Raw genomic sequence first — 12,317 nt, 5'->3', positions numbered from 1 at the left:
TTCAACATATTAATGACGACCGTTACTCATCGGTCTTAAACACCCATCAATACGATGACTGTTACACATGGGTAATAATCACCTCTAATTATGTATAACAGCTATCCAAATCACCTATAAAAGGGACAATCCATCTCACTTGTGAAGGTATGTCAAAAACCACTACAAAATGCTATCTATAGTAAAAAAGATATGGGCTAATACTAACTTAAGCATCGGAGGCTCCCCCACCGGGCACAATCCGGTGGTCTCTTCGATCAACTCTCTTTATCTTGCAGGTCCTACAAGATTGTCTAAAACTCCGAGTGATCCAACTGACGATTTTAGCATCATCATTTTTGTTTTTGTGTAATTGTGGTTATATATTTGTCTTTTTTTTTTATAAAAATATTTTAAACTAAATGAAAAAACTCAACTCCACTTGCACTGTATAATTATTAACTCACACAAACACACTCATCTATCAATAAATAATACAATAAGTTATTGTTTGATTGTGAGATAAGCTGATATGTGATCAGAGTGTGTAAAATTTAAAATAAAGTGTGCTAAAATATTTTTAAAAGTATTAAATTTGTAAAGTAATATTATATATATATATATATATATTCAATTCAGGGGGTTTAACTTGAAATGTATCTGCAGCTGCCCCTGGAAAAAGATAATCTTTCATTAATTAGTTTCTTATCTGTCAGTGGAAAGACATCTCCCAGATTCTGTTCTTTTGAGCAAATAAACACACGCAGACAAGAAACTATGAAGGACAACTCAAAGAGACAATCCCAGCATTTTGTTTGCTTTATCGTTCTTTTAATTCCTGTCAAATGTCCAATTAACATGCAATGTCAACAATCATTTGCTGTAAAATAGCGGAAGCTCAAATTACCAACAATGGTTGGGAAAATATTTTAGACTTAAGAAAGATCTTCAAACTAACAATAGAAATGAAGAACATTAATCTAAAAGAAAATAGATACAAAATACCAAGATTTACGTGGTTTGACAATAACCTACATTCACAGGCAATGACGAACAAATTTTACTATAACAAATTTAGGATAATACAAATTAGTGTAGAGGAACTCTCACAAACCCAAATCTCAAATACATCCAAATAGCCATCTCTCGCAAATTCAAAATCAAAAAACCAAATACAAACCAAAGATTTGAAGGTTCACAAATACCAAAAATAAATTGCTTACAAATCAAAAAGAGAGTCACAAATCAAATCCAAAAGTTGCAACATGCTAAAAGAGAGCAAAGCGTAAATCATCAAATTGTAAAACCAAAACCAAATCCAAAAGTTGCAACATGCCAAAAACAAATTGCATACAAATCAAAGAGAGAGTCACAAATCAAATTCAAAAGTTGCAACATGCCAAAAGAGAGCAAAGCGCAAATCATTAAACTGTAAAATCAAAACCAAATCCAAAAGTTGCAACATGCCAAAAACAAATTGCGTACAAATACCAAAAACAAATTGCGTACAAATCAAAGAGAGAGTCACAAATCAAATCCAAAAGTTGCAACATGCCAAAAGAGAGCAAAGCGCAAATCATCAAACTGTAAAACCAAAACCAAAGCAAGCCACAACAAACCTCTCTCACCATTTCAAATTGTAACCCACAAATATCAAAGAATCAAACAAGAGAAAGTCACTTTTTCTCACACCCACCTATCAATTTTCTGTAGCAACGCGATGCTTATATAGGAGACATAAGTTAATTAGCATATTCAAAACTAAGAAGGATTAGACTTCTTTTTCACACACAAAGGAGAATCACTCATAATCCAAATAAAACTCAAAATCAAGTGGTAGACAAGACTTATAATAGAGCTTAATAACTTCAAACAACAGTAACCCCAAAAAGAATAAAATTCATTTCTTATCCAAATTCAACAAAGAGTCGAACTCCTAATTCAAGCCATATTCTACATCAATCAACTAGAATAGCAACACCATGTTAAAAGTATGATAAAACAATTAAATTCATCACCATTTTCTAACGGATTAAACTTATGAGACAATCGGTAATTAATCATAACTTATAAAAAAAACTTATGAACTTAATTATCATCACGTAGCACAATCTTTAACAGGCTGGTTTGACCTTTTAGAGCACAACACAACTAAACTTTGGTTATGCAATCTGTGAAGTTACATACCAAAGCGAGTGGTTTAGGTTAGGTCCCCCACCTAGATGCTTAAGAGGTGAGTTTCATTGAGCAATTGTAACATAGTTAATTGAAGCTCATGTGAGAAAAAGCAGATTTTGCTCTTTCCTTCAAAAATTTGGTAGGACAGATGGCAAAGTTAGAGAGAGAGAAAAAAAAAATGTAAGAAGGATAGAAAAGGTAAGAAGAAAAACTGAAAAAGGTAGGAGTATTGATTTTGCAATGAAAATGTTTGGTAATAGGTCCTTCTTCCCTTGTTTCTCAACAAAGAAAAATGAGAGAAAAATACAAAATTGTGTACTAAATTTCGGTGGAATAGCTGGTGCTTTAAGACTCTGAGCACATTAATACAAAAAACAAATTAATTCAGGACTAGCAACTCTGTCATCTTCCAAATTGTGAATATTTTATCTTGTTTCAAGGCAAAATCTTTGAAGTCAAGTTTGTTTCATATATCTCTATCAAATGCCACAGAGGCTCTAAGATTTTACTCTTTTTTTGTCAAGGTATATTAACTTTTCTTTTAATCTAAATTTATTTTTCTTCTAATCCACTTTCATAATTTTCCACATCACCGACTACTTTTTCTTAAAGGCTTCAATTAGACAAATTTTGTCTAATTGAATATGAAAGAATATGAAAGAACATAAATGATTTGACAAATATGATTGTCATCATTTGAATAAGACCTTCCTGATTTTTTACACTAGACTAAGCAAAACTGAAATTGTGCATTGAAGAGGTAGTTCCTCACTGGGCTAGCTATAATGATACGTAACGATCAAAAAGAAAAAAAAACGCTATAATGATACGTAGGATGAGAATTTTAGGGAGAGAATGATGTAATCATGAAATCAATAAATTCATTTATAAATAAAAAAAAAACTAAATAAAGTAATAAAGTAAAGCTCCATTTGAAAAAGGACATGTAGCTTTTGGAAGTTTGAATGCCATTCATATCATTTATGTTTACAGCCAAAAATGCTTTTTTGTGTGTGTGTGTGTGGGGGGAAAGAATGCTAATCTAGCATTCAACTTAGGTTGTTTTTGCATGTTTTTAGAGTTAGGAAATTTAGTAACGGCTAATTCCATGGAAAAATGTGTTGTAACTTTAGGTTATTTACTTTGTAATTTAAAAGGATGTAAAATAGGCTGAAGAATGGAATTGTTTCAATTAACTTAAAGACACAATGATAATGCTTTATTCTTGATTTTGTGTCTTATTAAATTTGTGCTTAGCTTGTTATTTTGAATGTTAAATTCCAAATAAATTGCTCATGACAAGTCGTATATTTATTATATAAATAACATGTATAAGTACACCACTTATTAATTCAATAACACTTTGACATGAATATAAAGTTTTACTTAGAAGGCTAAATAAATAAATATATATATCATTTTTTTTAAATGGACACATCACACGTGACACAAATTTAGGTCAATTTCTCCTATATATATAAGTAATTTTTTTTAATAATTAAATATAAGGATTCGTCTTCAAAAAGAAAAATATATAAAAGTGATTCTATGTCTATCAAAAAAATATTTGGAAGTGTAAACACAATAAATATAATTAATTCCTTTAAATTTTAAACTTCAATTACACTTATGGTCAATATTAATTGCGAATCCCATGATAAAGATTGTGGCGGAGAGAAAAATTTAAAAACTTGGGAAAATTTAAAAAAATAAATAAATTCCTTTAAGCCAATGAAAAACGTTTTTTACTTAATAGTTCCCCAAACCCCAAGTAATAGTTCCCCAAACCCCAAGTAATAGTTCCCCAAACCCCAAGTAACCACTCCACTGGTTTTTTTTTTTAAATTTAAACCCCCCAAAAAATGGTAAAAAATAATTTATTAGTAAAAAAAAAAAATCTGTTTCCTTTTGTACTCTTTCTATTACAGCAGAGGCAGTAAGGATATTCAAAGCAAAACAAAACAAAACTAAAGACTGTTTCTTTTTGTAATAACCTTCCCCATACGTATTCACTATTCATACGTGTCTCACTGTATTAAGTACTAATTCTCACTCTCACTGTCTTTACTGTAAATTATGCGCCCCTTTTCTCTTTTGGTTCATTTAAATTGAACTTTAAAATTAAAAATACTTTAGTAAAATAATTTTTAAATATATGAATAGAATTATAGGCTTATTTTTAATATTTTTTATTGTATAATCAGTAATAAACAGTGCATAAACGGTATATAAACAGTATATACACCGTTTATGCACAGATTTTTTTTGGCCTCATGCGGCCAAAAAAAGAAAAAGAAAAGAAGAGAAACGCAGATTTGAGGAAACAAGGACGCGCAGACGCGCAGTCCAAACGCCCTCTTAGTCTTTACTCTTTACTCTGTTTCTCTCTTTCACTTGTACACTTTGTATGCCTCTCTCTCTCGCTGAAAACGCTTCCAATTCTCTCTCACATTCTCAGGTAAAGTAAATTCTCAATTTCATGTATATGGGTCTCTGTGTGCGTGTGAATCTATTCGTTTTTTTTTTTTTTGGTTGTTTTCTTAAACTCATTGTGATGCTCTTATGCTGTGATTCTTTCATGTACTATTTGTTCTGTGTTGTATGTTTTCTGGGTTACGTTTCCGTTTGGTTGTCGATAATTATGAAGTAGAATTATGAGTTTTTTTATTTTATAATGCTGGGTTGAGTTGAGTTGGGTTTCTTTTTCATTGTCTCTGCTATTTGAATTTCAAATATCCGAAAGTTTGAAATTTTTTTTTTCTTCTTTTCTTTCAGTTTATTAGCTTCCAAACAGGTCTCATACTAAAGATTTCATATTTGTATATTTGCATTTAACTTGATCACTGAATTATTAAAAAGTTAAAAACTTGAATAATGTCAGTCAGGTAGTTACTCTTTTTTTTTTTTCTTTTTTTTTTTTTTGGTGAAAGGGGATAGTTATTTTTTTTTTTTAAGCTAAAATATTTTTTTCCTTCTTAACGTTTGCGTGGATTTAATGTCAGTCAGGTAGTTACTCTTTTTTTTTTTTCTTTTTTTTTTTTTTGGTGAAAGGGGATAGTTATTTTTTTTTTTTAAGCTAAAATATTTTTTTCCTTCTTAACGTTTGCGTGGATTTCATTTTTTTTTTTCTTAAACTTAGTTTAAAATTTTTGTTTTTCATCTTAAAACTATTAGAAAGACAATAATAGTTTAGGAAGGAAAAACGAAATTCATGCAAACTTTAGGGACGGGAATAATATTGTAGTCTATTTTATATTTTTTCACTTGGAAGTTTTTATTTTATGAGCTTTTGAGCACAATATATACGTTTGTAACAGCTTGTTTTCTGAGTTAAAATTTTGAATTATGCTACAGAGCAATAAAAGAGAGCCGCCTGGTCAAATTGTCAAATTTAAATAGTTTTGGAACTTTTAGTGATGCGTCTTTTTAGTTGTATTATAATGCCACTGATAAGTTAAGCATTATTTTTAATTTAATTTGAATAGTTTCTGGCTAGATCCATGACTATGTGTCTTTGTGTATGTGCCAAAAAATTTTACTCTGCAGAATAAAATAATGGTTTGTCATTTTCTGCAGCTAGCCTTGCCATTCAAAAGGCATGAGACCAGCACAGTTCTCAATCTGAACTATCAATTTAATAATAATGATAATGTTTTTTATTGGCAAGTTACAAACGGACGTGAATTAACATTTTTGAATTTTAGAGGTGCCTTAGGAGTCAATGATATGATATCAGAAGTTGTATTTAGGGAAAATTGCATTTGGAGCAGCCAACAAATTATTCAAAACAATTTAGGACATAACAGGTCATTATTAAGTGGTTGTCCTCCGTTAAGCATTTCTATCAAAAAGTCATCTGGGTAGTGGTTGGTGATCTAAATTATTTCTTGGGTAGGTTCCATAAGGACCATAACTTTAAGGCTATACCAAGTTGGTCACAGATGTGTATTATTGGTTTGTCACAATCTGTGGTTGTCCTTACCAACACAAAGATCATAACCCTGGATGCAAAATACATGTATGAGATTAGTGGAGGGCGGTCTTTGTTTCAATTTATGTCAGTTTAGATTGGAATGGTTTTTTATGCTATAATTTCGGTAGATATCAATGGGATGAGAATCAAGAAAATTAGCGAACGCATGACAGAATTTCAGAAATATCCAGAGTGGATTTCCATCTTTTTTTTGGAATATATGACAACCAAGGGTACACACAAACTCTCTGTTAGACAAATAGTCGTTGTTTGCAGCTGATAGCCTTCAACTCCTACTAATCTTGTAAGTGTACTGTGAATCTTTGATAAGCATTTAAAATTTTGTTTTAATTAAATTACTAAGTACTTAAACCGGATCTTCAGATAAATGATTTAGGAACTAAATACAAAAGCTTTCTAGTTGAACCTTAGCTCAAGTTTAAGAATCTCTTTTGCTCCTATTGTGTAATTTTCCCATTTAACTTCTTGTTCTGTTGACCCCATGTGTCTGTCTATCATTTTTCTTCCCATATAAATCTATTATTGATTTTTTTAAAATGTTTGTGATGGTGTTATGGTTGCTACCTTCAAGTATAGCACTTTGCAAAATTGTTAAAGTTGCTTTGGCTTTTTTTTTTTCTTCAGCTGAATTGCATGGTATTGATGCTACTACTTCATTTGTTCATTCTGTTCCCCATTAATAAATATTTGTTCTTGTTATCAATGCTATGAATATTTGTTCACTAGTATCATAATACAAAAACCTGCTTAGCAATCTAATCTTACCTAGTAACACAGTACTTTGTGCAAACATGCATTCCTACTTAATGATTGGGTGAACAGTGGGAGCTAACCTTGACTCAGGTAGTTAACACCAATACAACTGAGAGGGAGTTTGTAGGGAAAACCTTTTAGGTTGTGGAACTTTCCTTTTGGAAAGTCCTTCTTATGTACAGCCGCATGTGATAGGATACTCACAATCAACAACATTGTAGAGGGGTCTGTCCCTTGTTAATTGGTGCTGCTTGTGTCATTGTGATGGGGAATCAATGGATCATATTCTGCTCCATTGTAAGGTTGCTCGTGCATTATGGAGTGAAGCTTTTCTGATATTTGGGATTCAGTGGGAGATGCCAAAGACAATTGCTTCTCTTCTTTTTGCATGGAAGAATTGTTTGGGAAAACGTCTTTCAAATGTTCGGAATATGATACCAGCTTGTCTTATGTGGATAGTGTGGAGGTAACGCAATACTTGTATGTTCAAAGATGTTGAGAGACCTGTTGATCTTTTGAAGTCTATGCTAGTTGGGACTTTATTTGAGTGGTCTTGTGTTTGGGGTTCTACGCATTGTATTCCTATTTTTTTTTTATTTCTTACTTTCTTTTAGTTTAGCTTGATTTGTTTCAAGTACAATGAGTTCACCATCATGAACACGGTGTACTCTTATCAATAAAACTTCTATTACCTATCCAAAAAAAAAAAATACAAGACTGGTTTGCTCATGTCATGTGCAAAGGAGAGAGAGTGAGAAAGACTGGGTTGATTCTAGTTGAGGGAATGAAAAAAGGTATAAGAAGACCTAAAATAACATTAATATAAGTAGTAAAAAAGAACATGTCAGTTAAGGAGGTAACAAATTATTCAACTTCAGATGGAATGGAATTGCATAAACGAATATGTGAGACCAACCCTAACTACTTTGTTAAGGATCCGTAACTATCCCCAAAAGTTTGGGACTAAGGCTTGGTTATTGTTGGTTTGCTCATGGTCCTATGAATGTTGACCATAATTTAGGTACACTGTGCTTGCTTGTGAGCAGTTAATTTTTACTTGATGCTGGGCTGCTCCTTTATGTACTTCATACTGCCTGTGGTTTGACCCTGTTTTGACTGTGGTTAGGTGCTAATTGAAATTGATTAGGCAGCAGTCTTGGTTCATTTAGAACCTTTCAAGGTTACTTATTAAAGGGCTCTAATGGCTTAGGAATATATTCATGGGGTCGATAACTTGTAATATAATTTATCCTTGATATTTGAATCACCTCTATTGGACCAGAGGCATAAGGCTTCTGATTATATGTTAGAAAGATTTTCCTACAAAAGTATACTATTTACATTCTAAAGAAGATTATGCATTGGTTAGTAAAAATGGAGAAAGGATGGAGTTTTCTTGTATTGTGTATAATAAATTTTGTGATTGCATTTTGTTTTTCATCAGATCCTAGAATATGTTTATTTATTATTTGACCCATTTTCTCTGCAATTATTTTTCTTACTATTGTCTGCCTGAAATTACAGCTGATGGTTGATGTCTGAACAAAAATCAGTGTGATTGTTCTGCATCTAATTATCTAAATCTATTTAGGGGAAATATTTCTTCTGCTTTTTCTAACATTATTTTATATGATATGTTTCTTTTTCACTTTTTATGGTCAGTTATATTGCTTTACATTTTTTTTAATGTAATTTCCATTAACAAACCTTTTAATTTATCATCAGGTCAGCGAAAATGCCAGACATCCTGGGTGGTGGTGCACACACTGTAAGATCCCATGGAGTTGCCGTGGCAAAAATACATATGCATGATTGGCTGATTTTGTTGCTTCTTGTGGTGATTGCGGTTGTTTTGAACATTATAGAACCATTCCACCACTTTGTGGGAGAGGAAATGATGACAGACCTCAAATACCCGTTGAAAGGCAATACCATTCCCTTTTGGGCTGTTCCAGTAAGTTTGGGCCCTTTAAATAAATAACTCATAGAAAATTTCATCTACATGGAATTTGCGTGTTAGTTACTTGCAACAGGAAAAAACTAATAACCCTTTTCTTGTCCGTTGATTTAACAGATTATTGCAATATTGTTGCCTTTTGTTATCTTTCTTATTTACTACTTCATCAAAAAGGATGTTTATGATTTGCACCATGCCATATTGGGTAGCTCTTCCTCTCTTTTGAAATTTATGTAATACCAATGCTTGTTTGCATGTTATTCTACCGGACTAATAACATTAAGTGGATATTTTATGCATGTCCAGGCCTTCTGTTTTCTTTTCTTATTACTGCAGTTATAACTGAAGCAATCAAAGATGCTGTTGGTCGTCCACGTCCAGATTTCTTTTGGCGTTGTTTCCCAGATGGCAAACCGGTAGGCTCTCATGTTCATTAACTCCCCTGACTTTCCTTTTCTCTACATTGTTTACTTGACTATGTTATAATAAATTCTTTGCTCTTGCTTAGTTCTTTTCTCAGTCAAGTGCCATTGGTGTATAATATTTGCAGGCATTTTATCCTACTATCACAGGCAATTCCACAGCCAATGTCTCAGGGGACGTTATGTGTAGTGGAATAAAGAGTGTCATTAAGGAAGGATACAAAAGTTTCCCAAGTGGGCATACATCTGGTAAGCATCTAATCACTTCATTAGGTTAGGGGCACTGTAAGGATGCTGTTGTATTCCTTTGGGACAAATTTTAGCTTTCATATCAGAAAGTTTCCTACTTCTGTTGTGTATGAAACTTGTAATTAGTACCCAAAGGTTGAGCTTCATCTTCATTGATGTGTCATGGGCATAAGTTTGTACTTCAAATGTTAAATTGACTATAGCAAACCATGCATTTTCCAAGATAACGAAGGTTCAATCATCACTTTTTCAATCAATATTTGGGTGTGTAGATTAAAATTGGATATCAAATAAGTCAATGCTCCTTTATAAAGGATTATGATCAGTCAATTTTACTTTTTTTGTTTTAATTTTGGATTAGTAGATTCTTTAGGCTGCCAAAATTCTCATAATAATGAGCATTGTGGAATTTCTTTGTAATATTTGATTTTATAGTTTCTCTATGGATATGGATATCCAAAGGACATAGAAATATCCCTTTAAAATACGAGCATTAGGATAATTTTTTCTGTCTTTTGGTTTTAGGGTCCTTTGCAGGTCTTGGCTTTCTTGCTTGGTATTTGTCTGGAAAAGTCAGGGCATTTGATCGTAGGGGCCATGTTGCAAAACTCTGTATCATTTTCCTGCCACTACTAGTTGCTGCTCTGGTCGGAGTTTCTCGAGTAGATGATTATTGGCATCACTGGCAAGATGTTTTTGCTGGAGGACTTTTAGGTTTGTTTGTCAAGTATTTATTATATTTTATTTTATTTTTGAAGTTTTTTGCGCTGGATTGTCAAATCTTTTTTTTTTTTTTTTTAGTTTTGTGCTGAATTGTTTATTGAGGGCATAGAATTCCTTGTACTTTTTCTAAATTGAACTTGTTGGGCAGGGACTACTATTGCTTCATTTTGTTACTTGCAATTCTTTCCGCCTCCATATGATATAGATGGTAAGGGCCTCTTCTTTTCTCAATGATTATGTATGATATGCTTTAATTGGAGCAGATTGTTATGAATGACAGAATTCATTTTTGGTAGTCTTAAAAAGGTTTTGTTCTTGTTGTTTGCATATATTTTCTTATAAAATGATGAAGAAAAAATACATTGTTTAATATTTTTGCTATAACTATTTTGTTGCATACTAAACATAATACCAGCTTACTCGGCATTTTTATTTTAATATAATGTTTAAATTTATTTGAAGGATGTCATGAGTGTAGCTTTTTGTGCCTTGGATAACATTGATAATTGCATATTGTTTGCTACAAAGAGGTCGTGAGTGCAGAATTACACTTTTATATTCCTTTTTTCATTCTGATTTATAGATTAACATCTTAATCTTTTAAGAGGATTAATGGTCTAAAAATTATATCTTTATGGAAAATGTGCAGGTTGGGGTCCTCATGCATATTTTCAGATGCTGGCAGAATCCGGAAATGGCAGTCAATCCTCAGCCACCAACGTAAATCATGCAAATGTGCACCAATCAGAACTTCAAAGTATATATATCCAACCTCAACATGGTTAAACATAAAGAGTTGATACCTGAGACTCAAGCCCTATGTTTACATTGGGAAAAGGTAGGGGAGAGAGGCTTGGGCTGCAGAGAAGAAATAGACAATACTAGATGTCCGTATCCTTCAAGATTAATAGGATGTGTGAATTACAGCAGCAGTATATGAACTTTGAACTTTTACCATGGAACTAACATCAACTGTCCTCATTCCTTTATTTATTTTTAGTTTTCTTGGCTGTCCACTGGTTCATCTGTTCTTTCGGTTATGACCGGGTTCCAGATTGAGCAACACCTGATTTGTTACCTCTCAAACAACACAATTTTGATGTATAGATTAGTGATTGCTTGGACAAATTTCTGGGCATTATATTGGGATAAATCATAATATCTTTGCATGTTGATTCTTCTGTAAAGTGAAGTACTAATTTCAAGATTCGAAAATTGATGATGTTAGTGAAATATGGAGTTTATAATCTCTTCACTAGTGTCAAAAGAATGTTTAGCTATAATACCCCCTTTTTTCTACTTAATTTATTTGCTCTCTGTTTGGAAATTGCAACATGAATGATGATTAAAATCTGCTGATAAAAGTTGCACTAGAGAAGAGGTTTGTGGATCCAACCAAGAATACCTTGGGTGGCACTCTCTTAACCTCTGGGACAAAATGCCTGACCGCGTTACTAAGTCCTAACATCAAAATAAATTCCTTTTCTTTTATTTTCGTCACAACCAAAGCATTATAAAATTGAAATGATAGACTGTTCAGCACTTGAAAAAAAAAAATTCTTGGATTTGACTTCCTCCTTGGCTAATATCCTCAAATTGATTTTGATTTTTTTTTTTTTAAAGAAAGTTTCAACATATGACATCTACTCCTGATAATAACTTTTTATCATTAGTTTAAGGTACCAATCGGTTTTTGGTGTAGACGGGCATAAATAAAGAATATATATATATATGTTTACATGTATTGTAGATATTAATTTTTTTATGCGTATAAAATTATTTAGTCATATATAGACTTTATTTTTTTGAGAAATAAGCGCATGCACATGAGGGAGAGAAAAAGAGATTTTAACATAAAAATACACTTCAAATTCCACTAAGAAGTCATGATAATTTTTAAATGAGTCATATGTAAACTAAGTACTCATATTCATACACTTTTTTTTTTTTTTTGAGAATATTATTCATAGACTAATTTAATCTGTTTTCAATAAAATCATATCTTATTATATCATATACTATTATACAATCATAAAACTTGAGCTTAGAAGCCGTGGTTGTG

The 12,317-nt window shown here is 32.0% G+C and overlaps 1 protein-coding gene across 1 annotated transcript; it reads left to right on the top strand.

Moving 5' to 3' along the window:
- Positions 1 to 4,430: 4,430 nt before the first annotated feature.
- Positions 4,431 to 11,504, top strand: LOC111997753 (lipid phosphate phosphatase 2). The gene is made up of 8 exons (XM_024029892.2): positions 4,431 to 4,615; positions 8,630 to 8,858; positions 8,979 to 9,066; positions 9,168 to 9,277; positions 9,412 to 9,532; positions 10,058 to 10,246; positions 10,404 to 10,463; positions 10,905 to 11,504. The coding sequence occupies exons 1-8, from the start codon at positions 4,431 to 4,433 to the stop codon at positions 11,039 to 11,041; spliced, it is 1,119 nt and encodes a 372-aa protein (XP_023885660.1). The 3' UTR covers positions 11,042 to 11,504.
- Positions 11,505 to 12,317: the final 813 nt, after the last annotated feature.

The sequence above is a fragment of the Quercus suber genome, unplaced genomic scaffold (genome assembly GCF_002906115.3).
Source record: "Quercus suber isolate HL8 unplaced genomic scaffold, Cork oak 2.0 scaffold_115, whole genome shotgun sequence".
In the NCBI taxonomy this organism is placed as follows: domain Eukaryota; kingdom Viridiplantae; phylum Streptophyta; class Magnoliopsida; order Fagales; family Fagaceae; genus Quercus; species Quercus suber.
This window is presented reverse-complemented; position numbering and strand designations above follow the sequence as displayed.

What these genes read in the sequence shown, in the direction of transcription:
- LOC111997753 (XM_024029892.2), top strand. Translation starts at nt 4,431, where the DNA reads ATGCGGCCAAAAAAAGAAAAAGAAAAGAAGAGAAACGCAGATTTGAGG. An exon ending in TTTGCACCATGCCATATTGG is followed by an intron (nt 9,067 to 9,167) that starts GTAGCTCTTCCT and finishes ATGCATGTCCAG; the next exon opens with GCCTTCTGTTTTCTTTTCTT. An exon ending in CCCAAGTGGGCATACATCTG is followed by an intron (nt 9,533 to 10,057) that starts GTAAGCATCTAA and finishes TTTTGGTTTTAG; the next exon opens with GGTCCTTTGCAGGTCTTGGC.